This window comes from Megalopta genalis, chromosome 1 (genome assembly GCF_051020955.1).
Source record: "Megalopta genalis isolate 19385.01 chromosome 1, iyMegGena1_principal, whole genome shotgun sequence".
Classification (NCBI taxonomy): domain Eukaryota; kingdom Metazoa; phylum Arthropoda; class Insecta; order Hymenoptera; family Halictidae; genus Megalopta; species Megalopta genalis.
Window position 1 is genome coordinate 29737024 of NC_135013.1, and position 26876 is coordinate 29763899.

Genomic DNA, 26876 nt, shown 5'->3' on the forward strand with positions numbered 1-26876 from the left:
ATTGTGTTATTAAAGTCCGCCGTCCGTTAATCATCCTAATGTGACAACCGTATTAACGGCGAATTATTGTTTTTGCTATTTAAACGATCGGTCGGAGTCATCGGTCTTATCGGCTATCCGTTCGCGATGTATCGTTACGTGCCGCAATCGCGTAATTAGTTGCAGATTGCGCGAACTTAATGGAGACACGCGTATTAATATCAATATTTCGCGTTCGGATATCCTTTTAGCTTCGATTGCGGCGTCCAGGAAAGTTTTCTAATTCGATCGAATAGATTTTTAATCGGGGAAAAACGTGATTAAAAATAATTAAAAAATTATATAAAAATGCGTACGATTCGAGAGACATCATTGTCACATTGGAGATACGTTTGACAGATCGTGGATATTTTTGTCTTTGTGAGAAAAATTACTAATAAATATCTGACATGCTAAATGAATTACTATTCAAATATTGTTCGAAGAAAATAAATCAGAGCAGAGATATAATAAATCCGAGAATATATAACCGTGATATTTTAATTTAATTTCATTCATTTAATTGACGGAGGAAAGCTTTTCCGTTGCAAAAAACGAGATCATCGATGCAAAGTTTGTCCTAAAAAGTATCCTCGAATAAACGGAAAATTTACGTAGCAGCGTTCATTGGCATTGCATTATGGACCGTATGGAGGAAGGAAAAGAACAGCGAGCCGGCTCTCTGTTATCTGAATCGATTTCGAGAATATTTCTCCATCGTTTCGCCGCGTTTCGTTCGTCTATTTCTCGGCGCGCGCGATATCGCGACGCGAAAAAGGCTCGTTCGAAATCCGTGCACGGAGGTCCGCGAAATTTTCAGCCGGCGCGGTTTTCGCGGCGGGTTCGACGACCGAGAAGATCCACTCGAAAATGGCACAATCGGTCTTCCCTATCGGGGAAACCTGCTTCGGCACCGGCACATTCCTTCACGCGCTCTATAAATCCTCCGTCCGTTTACCATAGACACGGTGTGCGCGAATTTCGGAACGCGTGCCTGAATTCGATGAAATTTCCTATTCCGCGTTAAATGGTATTCAGGGACGTTGCGGGGCGCCCCGGGGGGAGGGGGAGGGGGCGCGTAACGAATAACCGACGAATCGATTTGCAAGCGAATCACCCGTCTGCTTCCCCCCTTCCACCCCCTCCCCCGCGTTGGGAAATGCATCTTCGATTCGTTCGGTGTGCGAAAGCTCGTGCTCGATCGGTCGAGATCGCGAGCGGCTTTTCTTAGTTTAATCCGGAAGAATCGGCCCGCGATTGCCGATTCCGGCCGTGGAGCCGTGGAAACTTCCACTTTACGCCAGGTTCCCGAGCTTACGGGGCCATTTATCCTCGGCCCGCCAGGTTTCCGTCGATCGGCGCAACCGCTCGGGGCCCGCTCCAATAGGCGGAAAATGTAAATACGCGTACGTGAGGGGACGCTCGATGCAGCTCTTACTATGACGAGACGGAAATACTACGGGCGATCGTTCATTTCGCGAAACTGTTTCACTTTGAATACGGGCCGCGCGTTATTTCCAACCCTTTTCCACTCGGATCTTCTCTTTTCCGGGAAGTCGCGAGATGCTAATCGGCGGCGGATTTTACGCGCTTATGGCAGAAATGGATCAGAGAAATACGGACAGAGTTGAAACGTTGTTTTTAGCCAGTTAGCTGTGTCACGACGAGTATACTCGTCATAGAGACGTGGAGGTACAGCAATGTCTCCCTTACTGACGCTCAGATTGTCCACTAAAATGGATAATTTGGGAAGAGGAGATACGATTATTCGAGCCTTGCGGCTCGTTTTTATAATTGTGGACAATTTATAACTATAATAATAAACCAAGGCTCGAATAATCGTATCTTCTCTTCCAAAATTGTCCATTTTTGTGGACGATCTGAGCGTCGATTAGAGAGACATTACTGTATTTTGTGTCATGACGAATATACTCGTCGCGCGTAAAAAACAGTGACCGTCGGCTATTTAAATTGTAATTTTAATGGAAACAAAAATATATTCTCAAATTTCAAGAATTTTTGAAATACTAGAATATACATATAATATTATTATCTATAAGTATTAGAATATTTTAAGGCCAACAAATAAGAAGTATGAATAGTTATGTGAATAATTAACGATATTGGCATACGACGTGCAACAAATTTGAATTTTTAACTTTTACAATTATCTGATTTTTCCTGCGTTTATCGTTATTATTATTAAATAATTATTATATATAGTATATATTATTATTATATATATTATATATAGTATTAAAATAATTTATATACGTAGTATATGTGAACGTTAAATGAATAAGTAAATATTGGTAAAAAAAGTTGTTAATCTTATAAAATAGAACCGTCTTTTTGATCCAATATTTTAACAGCGACATAAATGTAAACTAATAATAATAATAAATAAAGAGTAAATTCTGCGTTTTTGACGAATATACTCGTCGTCGCTTGATTCTCGCGACTAACTAGTTAAATAATTGAGTCTTCACAATTTGAATAAAGTAGTGTTTCAAACGAGATACAAGATTTCGGTAGATATCGCGAAACATTCGATTTCGATAACGCGCGATTAAAGAGCACGAAACCATGTACTTTATTTCGACAATGTAAAAACGAGAAATGAAACCGGCGATTTCGGTGGTTTCGAAGCCGAAGCAACAGCACAACATATTCGTACGGATTTCGTGCGATTTTTATATAACCCACGGTCGAATTCCTCGCGAACGTATCTTTACAATCTCAATAATCGTAAATACGGAAATTTTGACGAGACCCAGTGTTAAAATTTTCTCCGGCCCGCGGCACTATACTTGCAAAATCGCTGTACCGCGGCCGTAAGCACCGCGGTCCCACGAAATTCAACTCCGAAAACTTGCGAATTCCTTCGTTTTACGATTCTCCTAAAACCCGCCGTCGAAACTTCGAGGCCCCGCCGTATCTCCTTCGGCCCGGCGACCCGCTCCCGCGGCAAAGAAAGCTCGGCTGGAACAACCGGCCACCCCCGCAACGTGTTTCGCAAGCCCCCGGGGGCATCCCGCGACACTGCGAACGAGAATCGACGAAAGAAACTTCTCCCTCGCTCAGATAAATTAACCCACTGTCAGACTCGGCCGGCAGAAAGTAAGAAAGCGAACTTCGCCGAGGATACATACATACTCGCGGGCCGCGGGGGCGGTGGGACGGGAACAGCCCTCGGACTTCCTCGAATAAATTGTAACCAGTGACGGTCGACCGCCAAAAGTTCCCAGGAATCCACCGGCAGACGTGTTTTTCTGGCTCGCTCGTCCGCGTGTACGTGCCTTCTTTTTCATCCCCCTGGTCGTACCCGCACCCCCTCGATCCACCGCCCCCACGAAATCCGATAATCGACTCGCGTATATACGAAGCCTCGCCTCGCCTCGTCTCCAGGAATACCCGAGACACGGCTCGAACGGCAAACACGCCGGACCCATTCGAGGCACTTTCAATTGGAGATTCGACGACATTTGGTATGCATTAGTCTAGCCGAGGATCCAACCCCCTCGTAAACACTGCGCCGGAATCCGATACGGATTTGCGACGTTTTACTCGATCTCCGACGGAATTCGGATTAGGAGATGGACCAGCAACCGAATTACTTCCTGGCAAATACTGGACCGATTGGGCTGCGATCGAAGAGGCCCGATAAGGCGCCAGCCTCCATCTTTACGCCTACTTTCGTATCGATATGCAGGGTGTCCCAAAAATGTCCCAAGAACGACAGGCCACTATAGTAGCTTTCGCGGATGTCATCTCTCTGGACGACGCGCCACTATAGTGGCTTGCTCTAGTAACTCACTCGCTCATCGTTTGAACCAAATAATCGGCTTCATATGCATTGTTTCACACTTCTTTTGTCTTCGCATCGATTTACAATAGTCTACAGGGTGTCCCAAAAATGTCTCGCAATCTGGAAATGGCGGGTTCCTCGGATCATTTGAAGCAGCTTCTTCCTTTACAAAAATGTTCTCCGAGGCGCCGTTAACGAGTTATTAACGAAAAACAGTGACCAATAAGAATCGAGTGCGGCTGACGCGAGGCGGCCCAGCCAGCCAGCGCACGAAGCCCAGTTCCGCTCATTGGCTCGTCGCCTTGCGCCAGCTGAGCTCGCCTCTCATTGGTCACTGTTTTTCGTTAATAACTCGTTAATGGTGCCTCGGAGAAAATTTTTGTAAAGGAAAAAGTTGCTTCAAATGACCCGAGGAAAACATTTTTGGGACACTCTGTATTTATGGGAACACTTCTTCGCGGCGCGTGGTGGTCGGTTTTCGTACGAGAAGCGGACGAAAATCGGTTTTAACGAATGTCCCCGTAATGAATATCCAGCATGATTTATTCAATTATATAGATAATCAATTAAAATTGTGGCTTGTTATTTACTATAATCTTTTTATCATTTGACCATTTTGAACGTGGCTACGTGGCTTCGAAGTAGCCTATTCTCAAATCATCCTAAACTTATGTCATCGTTTATAATTATTTTGTTCTTTAAAAATGAATAATTTATACAGAATTTAATGTACTCAGTTTGTACTTAAGTTATGTCACAGGGCACTCTTTTAGCTCTCAGATTTTTTGAGTTATGTACGATTGAATATGTCGAATTCTTTTTTCATTTTTTAATTGCGAGTTCGGTGGAGTTCGATGTTTGCTTTGATCGCATTTCGAAGAGCGATGCCTTGCATTGATAACAGGATAAAAATTGGCTGCTATTAGTTGGAGAAATCGTCTGATAATAATGCCAAAATGGCACGTGTCACAAAGCATACCGTGATCCCTATGGGCTGTCGAGTTTCGCGAGATGTTGCGAATAAGTCGAGTAAAATATCAATATTTCAACAGTTCGCGCTTTATCGAAACTAATGAGAATAATTATAAATTATTCTTTATTATATGCAGACTTTTGCTCACATCCGAAACTAAAGGAACAATTGTTCACAGTTTCCGATCGTCAACAATTATAAAATCGAGCCGCAAGGCTCTGATAATCGCATCTCCCCAAATTGTCCCAAAATATTTGTTTCCAAGCTGTAGCAAAATTACGAAGAATTTATTATACTCGTTATCGCTATAAATGCATGAAAACCGCAGTCCATTTACAATGATCCCGTGGTCCACGGATTTCGAGGTGGGCAGAACCAGGCAGAACCGTCGATACATCCGTTGTCTCGGCGTATCGGGTGCCTCGCGTTCCTTTTGTCATCCGCGGGGCACCGAAAAACGAAAGTGCGCGTTCATGCAAAATCGACTGGCGCTGCCCTTTGACCCCCCCGGCCGGTCCGAGCCACGGTCCGTCTGGCCCCGACAACGGGCTACGTTCACAGTTAGGTTCTCACGGCTCATACATGAATGCATGCATACGGTCTGAAACGGACGGCGATTGGCCGGGCCGGTACGCCGCCGTTGTCCAGGCACGATCGGTACGTGGGCGATGCCCATGGTGGTCGACAGCTGAAGGGGGAATGGGCGCCGAGACTGTTCTGGCTCCTTTGAGCCCGTCTGCCAACAACCTCGACACCCTATTTCCCTCGATACCCCGGCGATGGTCAACATTCGGAACCGCTTGCTCGACATTGCTGTTCCATCACGATGCTGACTCCGGCCATAATTGAGCTACCCCCTCCTCCCCCCTCCTTCGGTAGCTGAAAGTGAATCGCGGCGAATCAAATTGATAATGCTCGATTGTGCGGTTATTTGGGTTTTAATTGGAAATGTCCGCGGAGAACGGACGCTTCGAATGTTTATGTCGCTCATGATCGTGATTTTATGGGGAAAGTCGATTGTTATTTTAACACTTAGCCAACCGAATGAGGAGATCTCCCCGTTTTAAATTCGGTCGATTGACGACCGAATGGATGATTAATGAGAAATTAAAACTGATTGCTTAATTTTATTAAGATTTGCATGAGGCACGAATGCTGAAGAAGTGATTGATGCCATATAAGTTTGCTTAGGAATTTTTGTTCAATAGAATGAAATATTGTAATTTTATGAAAATTTGTGAGGTCTCCAGCGCGGTCGTGGAAGTGTTAATCGATTATCGTTTAATTGGATACCTTTTGGATGATAATTAAAAAGTTTGGGTTTGTTGGTTTATTGGTTTCGAAGTGCATCAATTGCAAGATAGATAAGTCGCGTACACATTCATTTTTCTTGTTAATAATTTTAAGGAGTTAGTAGGAATATGATAGTATTCGTAAATTCTTTAAATGTCGTTTAAATTCTCTTTAAATTGTTTTGCATCTAAACTGCTCATTTTCCTCGGCAATGCATCAAATCCGTAGTCCAGTTATTACATTAACGATAGTGATTGTGGTCAACAATTGCATTATAATAATTTTCGTGACGTGCAATATTTGAAATATTTGGAATAAAAGGCAAGAATGATGGGATAAAAGATAGAACGGATAAAAGAGATTAAAGATAAAATCATAAAAGGTAAAAGACAAGATAAAAAGAATGTACCAATATATTTCTGTTTTACAAAGTGTTTTACAAAGTTTTGTGAAATTGTAGACTTCAATCCTAAAAATTACTATGAAAATGATTTTGAAATGAAATTTATACGTCAACGCGTTTTAACTCTGTTCTTTCTAATGCATGCAAGTACGTCGTTTAAAAAAATACTCCGAACAATTGCAAAAATTAATTTCTTCGTTCTGTGCTCTATCTTCGACTTGTTTTTTTTTTTAGAGTATCGATTAATTCCATGGCCAGAGAGAGAGAGAGAGAGAGAGAGAGAGAGAGAGCATGTTCTCGTTTGATTTCGGGCGCGGATAGAATGTTCCACGAGGTTTTCTGGAATTGTTAAGATGGAAGTGTGCCGTAACGGAAAATCAGGGTCCCGCAATAAAATTTCCGTCGTCGAATAGGAATGTTTGGATTATTTAAAATCGGGCTGCAAGCTGCCGCGGTGAAAAGCCCGGAATTCTGTCACGTACCACTGTCGACAGTCCAATTACCGCTTGTCAGAGACACTCTGAAATTGTTTCTCTGTGCATCGCGGCTCCGCTTTCTGATTATTACTAAACGTCGCGCGACGTCGCGGACGGAAAATCGAAACGCGCTGGAAAAAAGCGACCTCGAGCATGCAAATTGTCGGGTTAAAGTTTCAACAAATTTTTCGTTCGTTGCGATTTCTACGCGATGTTCAATGAACACGTATAATCGCTTTTCTTTTCTTTTTACTCAAATCTTTTTATTCGATAATTATATAAATTTATTTTGGATAAAACAATTCCATAAAAAACTCTTCCAAACAACGCGTATTTTTTAATATCATGAACATTGTCAAAAATTATGTTTCAGCGTGAAACGAAGAATTCTTCTTTGAGCAACTAATTAATTGAATTTAATATCGAAACCAGGAATCTATGTATAATAAACGAGATTATGTAAAATATAGGACGATGAACGCGTGAAAATAAATACAAGACGATTGCTATCGAATTGTTAATATATCAAAATAGCTAACAGTTGCAATAACTTTTTTAATCCCGTCATTTAGAACGGATGCAGAATATTTTCGCGTAAATATCTGCGATAGTATTAATCGGTGTCACTTATTTTTACTACGAGCGAACCTGGTCGATCGATCTTACGAATTTCTTTCAGCACTTACTGAATTAAAAGTGAATAAAGCACAGTTTCCGGAGCGTTTTTTAAAATGCACAGAATTCGGGCAGAATTGGCAGCTCGAAATAAAACATGGAACACATGCTATCTGGTTATTTTGGAGCCGCCTTGTGCGTTATACGGAGCCGGGATCGTTTAAATGGAGTACTCATCGACTCGGTTGTACTCGTTGTGCTGACCCAACCTTTTACCTGTGTCAGACTGCAGTACAATACTATCGCACGAATATCCTCCAATGGCATCACGGCTACAACCGAGCCAGAAATTCCTCGTTCATTACTTATTGACTCCTCGCTTCCTACTGGATTCCATCGTGTACTCGTTCTTTTCTCCATTTAGAACGACCGAAATCGTACCACTACCGGCTCATATATAATTCGCGAGCCGACCGTCTATTTCAAAGCGAAGCCTGCCGAATACTCGCAGGATTTATAGATCCAGCCGCGTTCACGCTGAAGCCGGGCCACCGATAAACTCGAAGATGCACTCTCGAAAGATGAACATTTCTTTCCCCGGGAAATTCCGGCCGAAATAGAAAAAGGATAAACTCCTGATAAAGGAGTGCGTTCGTTTAACTGGCGCGCAACGTTTTTTATACAGGGGAAATTATGGTATTTCTGGGAAATTAGAGGTTCCTTGGGTCATTCGAAGCAACTTTTTCCTTTACACAAATTGTCTCCGAGGCATCGTTAACGAATTATTAACGGAAAACACTGACCAATGAGAGGCAAGAGCTCGGCTGGCGCAAGCTGGCCTAGCCAGCGAGCGCGCGTAGCCCAGTTCCGCTGATTGGCTCGGGCGCCTAGCGCCAGGCGTGCTCTCGCCCATCATTGGTCACTGTTTTTCGTTAATAACTCGTAAACGAAGCCGCGGATTGCATTTTCGCTGAGGAAAAAGTTACTTCAAATCACCTCAGGAACCCCTCATTTCCTGGGAATACCATAATTTTGGAATATCTTGTATTTCTTTGTTACAAAATTGTCATCGAAATCATCGAATTGTTACGAAATCATCTCTTTACGAAAATTAGAGTTAGAGAAATGGCTTTCTTGTCACTTAGAAGACTAATTATTGTAAAAAGAAAATAAGGACGCTGTTAGACCTTGCATTCTTGCATTCCAAACCCACGTGATAAAATATTGAGCAAGCGTACGCGTTCGCCGAATTTCATTGTTTCAGTGTAATGTACGAGCCGCAATATAAATCTCGTTAATTTGTAATAAGCTTCTGGCCGTATTTTTCGGTAGCACTCGGAATTTTCCGTCGGCAGAGAGAACGATCAAATTTTCATCGCGATATGCGAGCGAGAAATTCGCGCGGCACTACCAGATGCTTCAATGGGAAAGTTCATTAACGGAGTTTTTACTTCACGAGGGTTGACCGACGAAGTTTGAATAAACACGGTTAAGCCTGCTTCGTTGAAATTCTGTGTTAGCGTTTTTTCTCCGGAGACCACGGTGCCGATGAAAAAACTTTTCCACCAGGCAGAGAGAAAAGTCCCTCTCTATTACACCGTGCATGTGTTAGGTTTAAAGTTGGTGGCATTTTTGTGTGTTTTTTTTAAGAAAAAATAAACGAGCGTGACCCGCGGTACGATATTGCTATGCAAGTTTCCAATTTTCGTTTATTATTTCAAAAACTCACGCAGAGGTAGACTTTATTTGGAAAACGTCTTGAATATTTAGAGAAATATTGCGAGATCTAAAAATTGTAGATATACTTACGTACTGATGGCATAATCGAGTGAATGTGTATTAATAGCAAAATATATTATCAATTTTAATTTACTGTTATCACAAAGAATTTTTTTCAAAATAGTGAAAGATATGTTTGCTCCAATGCATATTGGAAATATATTATTATGTAATGTTTTATATTATTTTATTGTATACATTATATATTATAAATTATACTATTAAAATGTATTTATAATTATGTATATGATATATATTAATTAAACATATATAACGAAATATATGTGATCATTATATATATATATATATATATATATATTCATTTTTTATAATTAGATATATTTAATTTAATTGTATGTGTTTAATTAATACATATTATATAGATAAATATATATATATCAAAAAATATATAAATAAATATAAATAATAATATAATAATATAAATATATATATCATATATTTTTAATTATTATAAAAATATATTTATACTTATCTATATAATATACATTAATTAAACACATACAATTAAATTAAACATATATGATTATAAAAAAAGAATACCATTATCGAAATATATACATGAAAATTTGTAGAACGATTCCAATGATCAATATTTGACGATCTTATCTATAAACGAAAATGATTCTTCCGCGTGCGAATTGAAAATCGGTCGAGTAGAAAAACAGCTCACGAAATATTCGATATTATTCTTGTTTCAGTTCTGAACGAGCTCGAGGGGTTGGCCAGGGGTGCGGATGCCAGAGACAGTCCTCCAGCCTCGAAGGCGGCTCTGGACCCTGAGCACGTGGCCAGGGTGGCTGAGAGTGCGAAAGCGGCTCTGGCCTTCGCCAGAAGCAGAAATCCAGCTATCCGGTGCTTAACCACAAGAGGAACTGTCCTCACATCTAGCACTTTCACCGTCGAGGAGGATGTTGACAAGGTAAGGAGATCGTAGTTACCTTACAAAGTAGACTTACCGAGACTTTGCATAAGGGGATGTTTCCGAGGCCGCGGTCCTAGGAAACTCCGTATTTCCTTAATGGAATGAGACATCTCTGTACACACGGAGACTGTGTGATCTGTATGTTTTTATAGCGATTTCGTCCATTTCTGAACATTGCGTATGCAAAATTCTGTTTTCGCAATCGAAATATCTCGCGCGATTGCTGCTCGCGTGTGCTACCACTTTGTGTGGTATTTATTTATATATTTATTTATTAATGCTTTAAACCAGATGGTTAATTAGCAAATGCATCGTTGTTGCATTTGCATATGTTCGATATTACTGTTAGACGAGATATTGTCTAAGAAAATTTAACCAACGTCTATGTTCGTGCATAAAACTAGTGCGAAGTTTTATACACTGTGTAAAAACTTTTCAAAGTTTGTTACACACAGATTGTGAATTTTTTGCATTTATGATAATTATTAAAAGAGAAATAACACTTTTAATTAACTGAAATTATTTTTATAGTTTACTTACACGTTAGATTATTCGTTGTCTACTTGTTGCAATAGACTGTTCGATTTGTTAACACTGCTTAAGCAAGAAATAAATGTTTGTTTAACTTCTGTTTTCCACGAACGATGCCTATACTATCAATTTTGCACAGAGAACCACAATCTAAATCAGACTAAGATCAAAATACGACTCGTTTCCTTCGATCCGCGTTTCTCAACGAATTCTTGATATATAAATGGAATTTTTTAAAAAAGCGTCTTCTGATTGAATAGACTCGACTTATAAAAATTACACGAATATCCGCGCAATTCATAGCCGTGCGATACTCGCGATAGATGACAAAGGCACAGAATTCTGAGAACGTTCTTCCCGTTCTTCTCGGCGAAATATGACGCTGTCAATCCACAATAAGACTATGAAAGTCGCGTAATAAAAATTCGACGTTTCATACGCTCAATCCTATTACATTCACATATCGAAGAGTCGCTGGTTCACAGAGACAACACGCAAGGTAGAAGCCAGCATGATTCAGCATGAGAAATTCCTACACTTCCGATTCGTTTTTCACCTAGAATCACCCTCTCCCGGTTGCGTCACCGATGCTAGGACACCCCTTGCTTCTCGAATGAGAAAATTGAAGAATTTCGGTCCATCGTGCGCGCGCGCGCGGAAATTTGAGAACGCGTTCGAACCGTGGCGGGCAAGATCGATGCCCGAGCACAGCGAAGAACGCGAGTGCAAGGATTTTGAGCGTTGCTCATCGATGCACGAATGTTATGATAAGAGTTGGTGCATCCGAGAACCCCCACGTGGCCCTGTGATAAACCGTTCTCGCGGCGTGGCAACTTCTGGCGCAGCACGCATCTCGGGCTGGCGCCTTATCTGGCCGGCAACACGCAGGATACACGGGTCGGATAGGATCGTAACAGGAACCTTGATCTGTCAAACGATAGATAACGCTCGCGCTCCGAGCTCGTTAGATTTTATTCTCCTCCATTCTGCGTTCCCGGTGTCGCCTTTTCCTTTTCCTCTTCCGCGTCGCTTCTCCCACCGTTCTCACACTCATCATCCGCCGGAAGAGAGAGAGAGAGAGAGAGAGAGAGAGAGAGAGAGAGAGAGAGAGGGAGAGAACGAGAGAAAGAGCGAGAAAGAGAGCGAGAGAGAGCAAGAGAGAGAGAGAGCGCGCAAGGGCGAGGGAGAGCGAAAGAGAGCGAGAGAGCGCGAGAGCGAGAGAGGGCGAAAGAGAGATCGCGAGAGCGAAAGAGAGAGCGCGAGAGCGAGAAAGAGAGCGAGAGAGAGAGCGAGAGAGCGAAAGAGAGAGAGCGCGCGAGAGAGAGATCGCGAGAGCGAGGGAGAGCGAAAGAGGGAGCGCGAGAGCGAGTTTCTCGTCTTCGTTTCTCGTCTTCCCTCTGGGCCCTTCGCGTCCCTTCGCATCCCATCGCTTCCCTTCGCTTCCCTTCGCTTCCCTTCGCTTCCCTTCGCTTCCTCGGGAACCCGAAACTTTCCCGGCGATGCGTTAACGTTCGTGAGCTGACTCGAGGGACAATCAGACCTCCATTCTCTAGACCCTTGATTGCCATAAATAGTCATTCGCCGGTGTTCCTTTGCGAGTCGCGAGACGACTGACCTTGAGCAGCCTGCCAAGATCGCTGGCGCCGCAGTCTGGGTTTGGTAATTGTCAGCTTCCCGGGTGAATACCAATTTGTTGATTATTATGCGGACGGTCTCGGACGTTTTCAAACGGTTGACTTTTGAACCGCGTGTCCGGGCTGCCAGCACCGTTTCAAACTGTTTCGAAACGAATCTCTTGTGGAATATCTCTTGCGTTTTCTTTTTTTTTCGAAAAATATAGCGGTAACCGGTTCGTCTCCTGTATCTGATTTTGTACGACGTTCCTCTATGTATTAATGCTTGATCATTCGAACCTTGTCGTCTTTCTTCTTTTTTTATTTCTTTTGTGTCTTTTTTATACTTTTTTTTATTAAACAATCTTCACGGTGACTCTTTTCATCCGTGTATGCATTATTTGTCGAAAGCGAGTATGAAAAACAGGAATCAAATATATTCACGTTAAATTGTGATGCAATTCTTTATCTGTGTGACAGAACTATTATAGTTCAATAGAGCAACACTGTTGGAAAAGTTTAACGATTAGTACTTATAGCATATGTTGTGCGAACGAAAATATTACATCAGCGACACGTGAAAGCAAAATAGTCGTGAAATGCATCAACAATTGAGTTCATTGGGATATGGGACGGAGGAGGAGGGAGGTGAAGTTAGGATACGTTACAAAAGAAATGAAGATTTTTAGAGATACAGTAAATTCTCCCTAATTGACGCGCAGCTTGGAAACAAGAATGGACAGTATGGGAAGAGGAGATACAATTTTTCGAGCCTTACGGCTCGTTCTTATAGTTCTCGACAATCGATAATTACAGAGTATCACATAATTATGTTAACACCCGGAGAGGAGTGATTCCTGAGGTGATTTGAAGTAACTTTTTCCTTAGCGAAAATGCAATCCGCGGCTTCGTTTGCGAGTTATCAACGAAAAACACTGACCAATCGGAGTTCCGCCAGAGTACGGCCGATGCCCCGCCCTGGCAACCAGTGCCGCTGCGTCAGATGGCCGGCGCGACGCGGCATTGGCCGCAAGGGCGGAGCGCCGGACGCACTCGCTCTCCGATTGGTCAACGTTTTTCGTTAATAACTCCTAAACGAAGCCGCGGATTGCATTTTCGCTAAGGAAAAAGTTACTTCAAATGACCTCAGGATTCGAATAATAGTATCTCCCCTTCCCAGGGAGAATTTACTGTATTTCGTAATAACAATGCTGACGATCACTACCGTTACACCATGCTCCTCGAAATATCAGAATTAATAGAACGAATATGCAGAATCTGCAAATCGCGGAGACTCGCATACAAACGATGTCCCCTGTTCGCGGGCAAAAAAACGTAACGCGACGTTTTACTCGCATTGTCCCCCAAATAGAAATGGTTCCCGGACACACCGGCTAGCTAGCCATTAAGATTCGCGCAAAGCCGACGCGTGCCATTTCGCAAATAATAAAGCACCGTCCGCGATTCTGTTGCAGGACGGGTCGACAAGAAACGATGACAGAATACTGGCTACGTGCTTGAGCCTCTGCAAAGCGGGTAACAAAGATCAGGCGAACGCAGGTAAGTACGGAGGAAGGGAGCAGCCCGACACGTTTCTAGCCGCGGTGTATAACGTACGCCGGCCGCGTTTCAACGTTTCCTACGGGCTCTGATAGTGATTAATACCGGGCCGATTGTAATTCTCGTTTACACGCGGATTAACCGTTATCGCGAAGGGGGTAGCGCGCGTTGCGTTGCCTTGCCGGAGCCGGCGCCCGTTCAGCTTTTATCAGCCGCTATCGCGGTGGCATTTATCAGCCGGCGTACTACTAATTATTCGCTTCTTCCTGGCCGCGAGAACGACACCTAATGGAATTAGCGTTCCCGGGAGCCGCCGCGGCTAATTGATAACGCGTTAATTGACGATTTATTCGCGATTCGGCTCCCGGCAGGTTGATAAAACGCGCGACGCGGGAACGGTTGTGGGAACGAGCTTTTTTTTATCGGACCGTAGGGGAGCCTCGATCGTCCGAGCCTCTGATAACCGAACTCGATGTTATCCAGTTTCACGTGCAAGTAACTCAATCGATGGCGATCCAACCAACTTTGGCTGACGATAACTCCGCGAGAAATCATCGTAAAGTCGTGACTTTTTTTTTCAATTGAAGCTTGAAATCTCTACTTGAAGATAGTGTTCCTCGATTCTGAGCTCGATGCGCCCTCACCACTGTAACCCTTTGAATGCGAGGCCATGTTTGTCGTATTAAAAATTGCCGTGTTTGACGAAATTTGCAAAATTTTTAAAGATTTGTAAATTTTTTCGGAGATGCCGTTTGCAGCCGAACGAAGCTTGATCCTTCTACTTTAATTTAAAAAAAAAGAAACTCGGCTGCGATTTTTTTTCGCATAGTTGCAGCAGTTTGAGGCAACCCTTGTAATTATGAAGTGGTGAGGATGCGTCGGGCGTATAAAGATAGCCGTAAGGAACTCGTTTAAAAGCTTTAAAAGCAGGAAGAAAAAGCAGAATAGGTTCGTTTAAACAGATTAGGCTACAGAGGACACGAAATTGATCGCACAGAGATAGTCGTGAGCAGGGCTTGGATGAAACTGTTAAAATATTCAATTGGTTCTGACCTAACAGTTATTTTTCGACTTGTAACTGTTCCGTTCGACGAAAACAGTTATAAATGCATTGGAACTTTTATTTCGTATATTTATACGTGGACGGAAAATTTGTACTTTATTCGGAAATGGGGAAAAATTGTAATTGGACAGTTATTCTGCTGTGAAAATGTTAAAAACAATGGTTCTTTATACTTCCCGATTTTCCTTTCGATGTAAGCGTACGATAAAATAAGCACAGAAAAATCACTATTTGCACAACAACTAACATTTATCCAGTATCCGTTTCCTTGAGTAATAACTTTGAATATTTTATTCTAAAATATCTGTCAAAAAATAAACGATGCTTCAGCATTTTGATCAATCGAATACAAAATAACTGTTAAAATTGAACTTCAACAACAGAATCGCCAACGTCGAAGTTAACTTGAAACAGAAAAAGGAATAATTCGGAATTTAACCTTTTCGCACTCGAGGCCATTCTATTTCTAAGTCCAAAATACTTTCTTAATTACTACGACCCGCAGCATTTCCATTTTATACGATCCAGTCCATTTTATGCGTGCGAAATTCAGTCTTGCGACTCTTACGGCAGTTTTAAAAATATAAACAAATTCGACAATGTGAGAAATGACTTTAAAACGCGACCTAACAATTTTTAGCGATGCCTCGCAGTCACGACCGGAGTGCAAAAGGTTAAATGATCCCTAAGCGACTTCCATTAATAAAAGTTTACAGTCGAATTCGAGCCCTGGTCGCGTGGACTGCTCGAAAACGTGAGATCGTGCGTCATTCGTAGATCGGAATCTGGAACGGTCCGGAACAGATCGTCCGAAGTTAGACAGAAACGAAACCGTTCCCACGCGTAACAAAACCCGATCGATCCCGGCTGACCCCGGACGATTCCTGTGTGCCAACAGAAGAGAGCCAGCCGAGGCGTCTGCGGCGAGAGGTGGTCCTTTTAACGGAGGACAGGAACCTGAGGGTGAAGGCCCTGGCGAGAGACGTTCCTGTCAGAGAGGTGCCCGACTTCATGCAATGGGCCGGCCTCGGCTGAGACGTTTCATCAACCAGACCCACCCGTTAACGAAAAATCTCCCGTTACCCCCGCCGAGAAAATTTCGACCAGCAAACAGCCCGCAGCAGCAGCCGCAGCCGCAACAAGAACCAGCAAGACCAAAAGCACAGCGCGGAAGACAGACAAAGAGGAAGGAGATATAGAACCAGATAGATAGATAGAAAGGGAGAAAGAGAGAGAGGGTGAGAGAGAGGGAGAGAGAGAGAGAGCTTGACGGATGAAGTAAGGAAATAAAAAAGAGGATGTCTCGCGAGTAGATGTCATCGCGCTCTCCCAATCGTGGCCGATCAGCCGTCACGTAAGTTCGTCCCGATTGTCGAGGTGGCTAGCTTATTCTTATCTGCGCGACGGCGATGATGACGACGATGACGACGATGAGGCGGCGTCGCGTTTTTTTCCACGACAAATGTTACTTACCTTCGAGCGCGAACCACAAGGAGAGAGACAGAGAGGGAGACCACGGATCGTAGGAATCGTACGCGAGACAGGCGGCGAATGGTCTCTTCTACGAAACGAGAGGATCGGCTCTCGAGGGCTGCGAGATCATCTCGGCTCTGCGAGACGGTTCCCATCCCTCGAGTCGGAGGCTAGGCCGCCGGGGCTGAGGCTCCTTTCGCGCGAAACACAGCGGAAATTCGGTGACAGGCGACGAACGGTTAGTTAATGATGGACAGGAGAAACGGTGACTGAGCGGTGAGATGGCGAGGAGAGAGTTGCGAGATCAGAGAAAGCGATGAGAGAGAGAGAGAGAGAGAGAGAGAGAGAGGGTGACAGAGAGACAGAGGAAGAGAGAGAGGCGTCGGTATTTTTACACGTAACGAATATTTTTTGGTTGATTTTATCGACGACGGCCCGCCCCCGCGGACTCGTCCTTTTTTTGTGTACCTTCCTTTTATCATGTTTGTAACGATCTACACACGTATACACATATATATATCTACATGTATATATTTGTACGCACTTTTGAATATTGTATAGGCCGTATGCGGTCGTTGGAGGATGCGCACGGAATCCGGTGTATACGTCCGCGTGTTGTTTGCCCTTTCCTTTTTTGTTCTCTTTTATTTGTTTCCTTCCCTCCCCCCACCCCTCCCCTTTTTTCTTTGTTCTTTTAATGCCGTCCTTAGCGAACCTCGTACCGAATGGTTCTCGGATCAACGTTCCTTTCGTCGATTTATCTTCCGGCCTTTATCTTTTCGCGCGACCGTTTTCGAGCTCTGCGAAGCAGTTTTTCCTGGTTTTTAATCGTTTTCATCCGCGCGCGCGCCGTTTGCTCCAATTCTCGCGATCGGTCTCCGTTTCGTGGACGTTCTTCTAGCTTTCCTTTTCTTTGGTTTTAAACCCCTCGCGGACAACTCACGGATCGTCGGCCGCGAATCATGGATTCGCCACAGTCGAATTCGCACGATCCGGAATCGTGGGCACTTTTGAAACGAGACGCGGCTTCGACCGATGAAGCAAGCTTTCGTCGCGCCATTTCATTGTTGTGTTCAGATGGCTGAAGGAAGTATCGGTGTGTCCCCCCGAGTAAACCGACGACAGATCGAGTAATCCACACTATTCGGCCCGAAGCCTGTGCTCTCGCTAGGCGACGACAGGTGACATCGGGCGCACGTTTCTCTCGAACAGCGTGAACGCGTGTCGGATCCGATTGCTATCGTTGTTAGTGGTGATTTACTCGTCGATACACTTAGTATTATTTATTTATCGAGTAGCCGAATGTTCCACCGTTTACTCATCGAATTATCGAAGCGATACTCAGGTTTTTTCTTCAGACTAGCAACATTCGTCTCCAAGACATGCTTATAAATCGTTTCGGCATCGCTCGCATGAATGCTGCGAACGCCGGCTGGTTTTTAACGTAATTAAGGTAATTTGCCCGATTGCTTTTACGCGAGAACATAGATCAAACGTGACGAAATATAACATAAAATAGTCCCTAAGCTGCGTTTTAAAGTAAATCACCGTACAATATAGTCATTTTAACAGCCGATTTCGTCGAGATTGGAATCCCGAGCGATCGCCCCGGATCGTCAAACTGCCACGTAGACTTTTATTTTCTTTCCTTCTTTCTTTCTTTCAACAACGTCTGAACATCGAACGCGAAAGCTTAGAAGAACCCCTCGATCCGTGAGCCGTCGACGAGAACAGTTTTAAATACTCTTTTATAGTGATTTACACGCCGTAGGCGTGTCAGAGCCGTACAAGGAGGACGCATCTTTTACTGCACAAAACAGAGCGGCAGCATTTTAAACGAGCACGAGTTCACGCGTTCGAAATGGAATCAATTTGACGACAATTTGCCGACGAGTTTCGGAGCCATGACGTACGAGGTCCGAGAAGATCCTCGACGTTCTCCCGGCGATTGCGCGCGTGTCCTTGCCCAGCACGGATGCGACCGCGCGAATTTTCCATCGTGATGACACAGGTGACACGTCGGACACGGGAGCGTGGCCACCGCGAGATCCGAAATGTCGCTAATTACGGTAAATTCTCCGCAATTCGCGCTCAAATTCTGCACAAAAATGGGCAATTTCGAAAGGGGAGTCGCGACTATTCGAGCTTCGCGGCTCGTTTTTGTAGTCACCGATTAAGAAACAACGATGAAAAACGACCTGCGAGAGGCTCGAACAATCTCCTCTTCCAAAATCGTCGATTTTTGTGCACAATCTGAGCGCGAATTGGGGAGTAGTAATCTTGCGCGGCGAGACACGGTTCCTTTTCGTCGGCGACGTTCACGCCATCTTGTCGGAAGCTGGCGTTCTTGGCCGGCCATATTGGCGCACGCTGGGAACATCATTTCTCCTCGTTCTTTCCAAACACAAGGTCAGTTTCTCAGATCTTTGCTGTAAAGTGAATGAAATTACCTTGTTAAATTCGGCGTTATTTGTCCGCCGTGTTGAAATTCACAGTATTCCAATTTTCTCGGTGACATTATACTCCCTTTCTTTGAATCGTTACGCAAGTATCGTTTGATCAGTGAAATTCAGAATGTTGTCTTCAATTTCGCAACGTTAGATTCGTCGATTATGATGATATATTTCTCGACGGCCATTATCGATGTCCTCGAGGCTGGCACCGAATGTTTCAACGATTAAATTAGCTTTCATATTGATCTAGATTTTTTGCAATGAATTCAGATTTTCCGATCTATTATCATCGCTCTATTGCCATTAGATCGCTACAATTTCGGCCGTTTCGGTGAGAACCAAAATGGCGTCCGCGCAGCCGACGGCATTTTCGAGCCGCAAACGCCATTTCGCGACTAACGCTGGCCGGTCGTCGGCGAACCAGCGCATGCACGAGGATTAAGCAATTCCCAATTAACGCTTAATAATCGAGATCGACGATTGCGGTCGTTGCACGACTGTCCTTTCGTCGATCAGAGAAATGCGTACACCGTTGGTGGAGTTCACAGGCTTCGAGTATCAGAACGGAAATCGCGACAGATTCTCAAGATCGAATTGCAGAACGGTTTTTCGAATTTTCCGGCGAGAACCTTCGTTTCTTCATCCTCCGCGATCCACACTTTTCCCGTAATCCTCTCGAGTACGCCGTCATTATCGATCGTCTATCGAACTCGAATAACTCGGCGTAAATGATACGTTACTAATAAAATGTCGGAATTATACGCGCACGTTATACACATAGGGATACAGTTTTCAAGGTCACTATGGATTGCAGAGACCACGGAATCGAGTAAGATCGAGGATCGACTGTTGCACATAATTAGCGGGTTCACTATTATGTATATTTAGGTACATGCTACAAGCATCGTTTGTAGAATTAAGATTTTTCTAAATTTTAATTTTCAGCGTAACACTTTTCTGCTCTCACACACAGTATTCCCTCTTGACATAACCCTTCGTTGCACGATTTATGCTTCTTAGCTTGAACACGGATGTTTCGCGAAAAATCACGAAATTATTGATCATGCGTTCGAGTCCGATTTCGATAGCGTTTTCATCGAAACGCGTCCGAGAGTTTCATGTGTGCAACAGTCTCGCAGTCGTCGACCGACTGCCGATGTTCGCGCGATCACTTTAATCGATTTTTCCATCGGTAGATCGATCGATCTCTCGACAGACGAAACTGACAGGTACCAAAAATCATCCAAAAAAAAAAAAGAAGAAATCCGAATTCGCATCAAGATACGAACTACGAAACGTTGCCTCGCGTTAGATCGAGACGGTAATCGGATCGCGTAGCATCGCATCGCGATCGATCAACGAACGAACATCGATGATCCACGGGAACGAAAAAGTCCTCTCACAATCATCGACTATAATACGCGCGCATTGCACCGGGTCTGCGTTTCTCCATTGTCCGCGATTTTCACGAATTTTCCAGAGATAGCTGCTAATCTACGCGTTAACGGAGATCCATCGATGCTTGCATGATTTCGTAGGATCCAGAATGAGTGTCCGGCGCGATCGTGACGTTGCTCGATCGAATTTCGAAGATCGATGCTTTGCAGGGGATCGGAATCAAGACCGGAAAATCGACACGGAAAGGTTACACGGTCGAAGGTAAAACGTTCGCCGATCTTCGCGTCGATGTTGGGAACACTGGCGCGATCCAGATACGATAATAATCGCGGAGGATCGATCGTTGATCGATCGGATCGGTCGCCGGGCAGATTCGCTGCGATTCATTCCTAGTAGAAGGATCGATGCGTCGATCCGCGATCAACGAAACGATTCTCCCGATTTTTCCGATTTTCGCGTGGAATCGATTTCGAACTTTGACCTCGGTTGTCGAACGAATTCTCGGCGAACTGTCTGCACGATCGTTGTCTTGTTCGATCAGATTCGTCGAACCTGCTGGCGCGATGCTGTCCGGATTGCTCGAGGCCCACTGTTGAACGAGAACCATTGAAATAACGACAAAACACTAGCAACTTAGCACTTCCTAGCAAATTAATATTTATTAACAGGAACACCGCTTCGACGATTCTATCCTCCATTCGTGTTGCCGGCGAACGCGTCCTTTGTCGGTCCTTCGAACTCGTTTGGCCGAGCTGTATATCCTTCGTAATGATCGCACGTCGATTATTAATTACGTTACGTCGTGTATTAATCGCATTAATCGCCCTGGTCCTCAAGATCTTCAATTTTTATCAAATCTCCGATGCAATCTCGGTGTCGAGGACTCGCGAACCGACGAGTTCGTACTCTCGGTGATTTCGCGCATGCACAGGGTGACGGATAATTTACGGTGCGAAGGGAAATTTACGAACCTGTTCGCTCTATCATCGGAAGAAATGGTCGAGGGATCGGCTTCGCGGAACACACCGTTCGGGGATCGATTACTTTGGATCGTTCCTGCTGGTCATTTTTTTTTCAATTCAATGTACACGGAGTTTCCAGCTGTGCCGTGGATTGCGAATGTTCTGTGCGACAGTGAAAATGCGCGAAACGTGGGAAAAGAGAGAGAGAGAGAGAGAGAGAGAGAGAGAGAGAGAGAGAGAGATGAAACTGCGACGTGTTCTATTTTTCGACAAAGATGTAGTTACTTAACGATCCCTAGCGATTAATCAATTCGTTTTTGGTGCGAGTGTGAGAAAGCGGCGGAATACGTGAGAGAACCGGGTGGTGAACAGACAAAAAACAATTATAGAAACGTACATGTATAGGTAACTTAAACACTTCGTGCTTATATTCTGTTTCCTCTTCGTTTCTTCTGTTCGTTTTTTTTTCTTTTTTTTTTCTCTTTTTTAATTTCGTAATTTAGTCGTAACACCACTGCTATTATTAATATTATACTTTTATCATATAGGACGTATACGTTAATCCATTGTCACATACGATCGGCTGGCCGTTGTTATACGTGTTGTTCGCTCTTATTCTCCTTTGGCCGATGAAGATAAGAACGGTTCGGGAAAGCGCGGTGGAGTCGCGCGAATGGATTCAATGATTCCTAACAAAAAAGAAAAAGAAGATCCTTTTACACCGCGTATAGAACAACTCTGACCGAGCTCCGATTTATTGTCCTTTTTTCTTTCACGGCACCCACGCAATTCGTAAACGATCGCTTGCTTACGGCTAAGAGATACACCCGTGTACTCGTTCGTTAACATTTCCTAAGAATCGCGGGAAAGGAATCGATTTTTCCGCAAAAATTCAATTTCTTCTCCCGTATCTTCTTATCCCGTAGTTGTATTTATATCGCTTTCAGTCGATTTCGCCAATGTTCCCCCATGAGAGTTCTTTTATTCCAGGATGTAAAAAATGTAGATTCTTTCTTGTACACTTATATCCTGTCCAGTTTGTTATATACATACATACATACATACATACATACATACATACATACATACATACATACATACACACATACGTATACATACATATACATATATATATAATATACATATTATAATTAGTAAATATTTTTATCATTTTACTAGATATTAATTACTTTCTTGAAATGACGATTTAGTGTTCAGTGTTTCGTGCTCTTGCTCACACAATGTATTCTCGGTAATCTTCTAGCGACAAGTTCGCTCCTCCACCGGAACTATTCAACGACGCGCGATTCCTTCTGCTCGTACGTTTGCTGCAAAATTCTCGCGGGACATCATCCGGCCGAGATATACAGGATGTCCCAAAAATGTCTCGCAATCCGAAAGTGGCGGGTTCCTCGGGTCATTCGAAGCAACTTTTTCCTTTACAAAATTTTCCTCCGAGGCGCCGTTAACGAGTTATTAACGGAGAACAGTGACCAATGAGAGGCGAGCTCGGCTGGCGCGAGGCGACCGAGCCAATGAGACGGAACTAGGCTTCGTGCGCTGGTTGGCTGGGCCGCCTCGCGTCAGTCGTACTCGATTCTTATTGGTCACTGTTTTTCGTTGATAACTCGTTAACGGTGCGTCGGAGAACATTTTTGTAAAGGAAGAAGTTGCTTCAAATGATCCGAGGAACCCGCCGCTTCCGGATTGCGAGACATTTTTGGGACACTCTGTAGATCCGTGATCCGGGACCGGAAGAATCCGGAGCGCGATTATATGATCATTGAATTCACGTCGCCGTTCGTCACCGATCGCGCCAACGATCGCGCCGCCGTCACGCGAACGAGACAGTTCCGCGCCGAAATCGCTTGCGAAGTCGCAACGGGGCCGCAGACGGTTTTGCGCGCGAAAGCGACGGAGGGAAACAGGAGGAGAGTAAAAGAAAGCGACAGTCAGCTATAGAATCAGTCGCGCGCGTCCGATGGGAACGCGCACGATGGGAGCCGCGCGACGCAAGCAACGATCACGCTCCCATTTCTCGATCCTTCGACTCGTCGATCTTTCAGCCACCGTGCAACAATTAAACGCCCACACGCAGCAGTCGCAATAGTGCAATAACGCGCGGCGATGTATCGTGGCGTGTTTCCATCGATCGGTGCCGAGCTCGTCGGATTCGGCGCGACGAGCTCCGCGCGAGCGCGCGCGCGCGCGTGATCCGTCGATCGACGGCATTATTAAAATCGATTTTAATCGCGAACGATCCGACGCGATCGTTCGGATTGCCGCGCGCGGCGGCTATGCCGCGGAGGAGCGAAGTCAAAGCTTCGCGGTGATTACGCGAATGGTACCGTAGGATTAAGTAGAATATTTTTAGAGAGCCAACGCGCATGGAGTTTCTAATAATCCATTTGTAATTTCGACGCTCAACGTTTTCGAACATATATTTAATCTCGTTGGAAACGTCGCCGAGCGGATCGATCGGTTCGGTCAGAGCGGATCGATCGGAGATCGATCCACCGGCCCCCGTTCCGGGATGCAATAATTAACTCGAGAATCACGAACGTTTTTGCCCTTCATTCCTAACACTTTATCGATGAGAATATCCCTTTTTTTATCGAAATATACACACGAATAAAATAAAATAAAATAAAATAAAATAAAATACTTGACACACGATCGTTTTATCGAATATATTGTATTCCTCGTTCTTCGATTGTCACTATTTAAATAATCTTCGAAACGCTTCGTCGTCTACGAACGAAATCACGAATTTACGGGTCCCGCGTTCCGAGGGGACACCGCTTCGTTACGCGCATTCTTGTAAACCATCCCCTCCGAAACTTCGGGCCAATCCCCAGTCCTTTAATTTAACCATATTCGATCCCATTAATCTCGGCTTCGTCGGCGAATGGTATCCTCGAATTCTTCTTCCCCCCCCCCCGCCCCCTCGCCGTTCGCCGAAAGAATTTCTTGTTAACGAGGCGTGTCTGTCGACGTTCGCGCCCGGAGGAACGGTGTCTCCGATTGTTCATTAGCGTAAGCTGTTCTTCGATCGTTTCTAGAAGAAAAAGTACACCGTAGGGTCTCCTCTATCGAGAGGGAGCGGGGGGGAGGCGTGGGAGGCGAAGAAACCTCGCGTTTTCATTCGACTGATTCTAAGCTGGCCACGTGCAAAAGTAAACGGGAGAAACGAGAAGCAGAAAGAAAAGAAAGGAGAAAAAAGACAAGAACGATCGATCGGACCCGCCTGACGATAGATAGACAAATGACGTAGAATGTAATTGCGTCGACAATGCGCGCCGACGTCGCGACGATTTTTACGTCCCTCGGCGTTCGCGGCTCGTCCCGCTGCCGGGGGGCACACACCCCCACTTTACAACCGTAAGTGTACCTATAAGCGTATAATTAACGTGTAAGCATATAATTATACGTACGTTACATGAAGCGAGAAAGAAAGAAGCAAAGGAAACACGATACGACGCATAACACACACGCGCACGCTCTCTCGTCACCGACTTTTTACCCGCGGATTCTCTCCGCGACGCTGAAGAAACGCGGTTTCTGTTCCACCTCAGGTAGCGAGTTTCGGCGGAACGACGATCAAATGAGGCGGCGACGACGATGACGATTACGATGACGATTACGATGACGTTGACGACGACGACGACGATTACGATGACGACGACGGCGCGGCGGTAGAGTTTCTAGGCTAATCGTTTACTACAGTTACGAGGAATGTCGCTACTTATAGTGTTACCACTTCGATTATTCAATAAAACGTGACGTTCCGACGGTGATCGCTGTCGCACCCATATGCGTATTTTGTACTTGCGTCCGTTCGCGAGGGTGAGTTGTCCGATTCGGACGACGGTCCCCCGCGGCGAACGTTTCAAACGCGTCCGTCGAACACCGACGATGACGCGCGATGATCGACGCTCGACGATCGTTCGGCAACCCGTTCGAACGTTCCAGGGTGGCGACAGCTAGGATTTTTGCCCCCGTTGCTAATCGATTTCTGTACGAACGCGCACGCTTCCTCTTTGTACGACACGTGTCGGGGAAATTTAGGTAACTCACCGATGCAGATTTACTTTCTCCCCTGCATGTCGCACCGATCGCGCCTCGACTCGCATACTTTCTTTCCGATAAAAGAACGTAGGAGAGTTTTCGATATCATTAATCAGATAAAACGGTATATAAGACAATATTGTGGAATGTCGTTTAGAATTTCGTTGCATTTTTATTAGGGAAATTGTATAATTGTATGCTTAGAGAGAGAGAAAGAGAGAGAGAGAGAGAGAGAGGAATTATAAAATTATGCACTCTGAATCTTCGAAGAAACTGGAAACAAATAAATACGAATTTCTTTCACCGATTAAATGTATGCCCGACCTATTTTGATCACCGATCGACCTCTGTGTGCACCTGTTATCGGGACGCTTGCGAGATCTCAAGCATCGCTCGCGATCGCCGATGCAAACAGACGATGGAGGTTTGTTACAGTGTTTTGGACATTACTGTAATTAGCCGGCGGAACGTTAAAAGTTATGCGAATGCTTAATATATCGATCGGGGACCCTCGTTCCACGCCGTAAAAATGGCGCGTCTCGTGTTCACGATTTCCATGCGCAAATAGCCACACGTTCTGTCGCTCTTTTCTAACGACGATCGTGCAATATCGTCGATCAACGATCGAACGGTTGCGTCATAACGCAGCAAACTACGTTCTAGGTTACTGAGAAATCTTCGATCCTAGTTCCCTTCACGTGGATCGGGCGAAAACCAGGATCAGGTAAGGATCAAGCATTTCGAGAAAGCATTTTAACGCTGCGTAAGTCCTGTCGCTTTCGTTCTAAGCACAATTTTATCAATTTTTTAAGTACATTTTTATGCATTTTAATTCGTGAATTTTCAAACATTTGTTTTACACATTTGACTGCCATTGTCCCTTATAGGTAATTCTATTCTTTTATCAGATTTAGAAACGAACTGGTTTCGAGAGGACTAAATTTGATCGAGATTTGATAAATTCCTTCGCTGAAGTATTTTGAAGTTGCGCGATTTTTTGAGAATATGGCAAGTAATCTTGCATCTTATATCTTTATATCTTCGATATAAATGAATTGTAAATGAAATAAAATCAAGGATATAAATGAAGTCAATTAAATGAAAAATGCGGAGGAAAATTGCATTAAATATGATTTACACGTAATTGTGAAACCAAATACAGTAAATTCTCTCCGATTTTTCTTCAGCTTCTGAACAAAAATAGACAATTTGAGAGACAGGAGAATAATCGTATCTTCTCTCCCCAAATTGTCTATTTTCGTACAGAAGCTGAAGGAAAATTGGGGAGAATTTGCTATAACGTGTAATAATAGTGATCAGTGGTAAGAAGTCAGCTAGACATTTCATCCTCGACTTAATCAATTCTTCAATCTTCATCCCTTATTACAAACGCCAACTAATTCTTCTCACGCAAACCTAGACTTCACAATCTATTCATCATCAAAAA

General features: G+C 44.1%; 1 protein-coding gene across 2 annotated transcripts in view; it reads left to right on the forward strand.

The window, feature by feature from the left end:
* Positions 1–25741, forward strand: part of LOC117218121 (uncharacterized) — a 263192-nt gene extending 237451 nt beyond the window's left edge. For both annotated transcript variants that reach the window (XM_033466254.2, XM_033466255.2), the window contains exons 25-27: positions 10085–10305; positions 13928–14012; positions 15974–25741. In XM_033466254.2, coding sequence (XP_033322145.2) covers positions 10085–10305; positions 13928–14012; positions 15974–16110 — 443 coding nt within the window. In that variant the 3' untranslated portion in view covers positions 16111–25741. The remainder of the gene's footprint in view (positions 1–10084; positions 10306–13927; positions 14013–15973) is intronic.
* The last annotated feature ends 1135 nt before the right edge of the window (positions 25742–26876 follow it).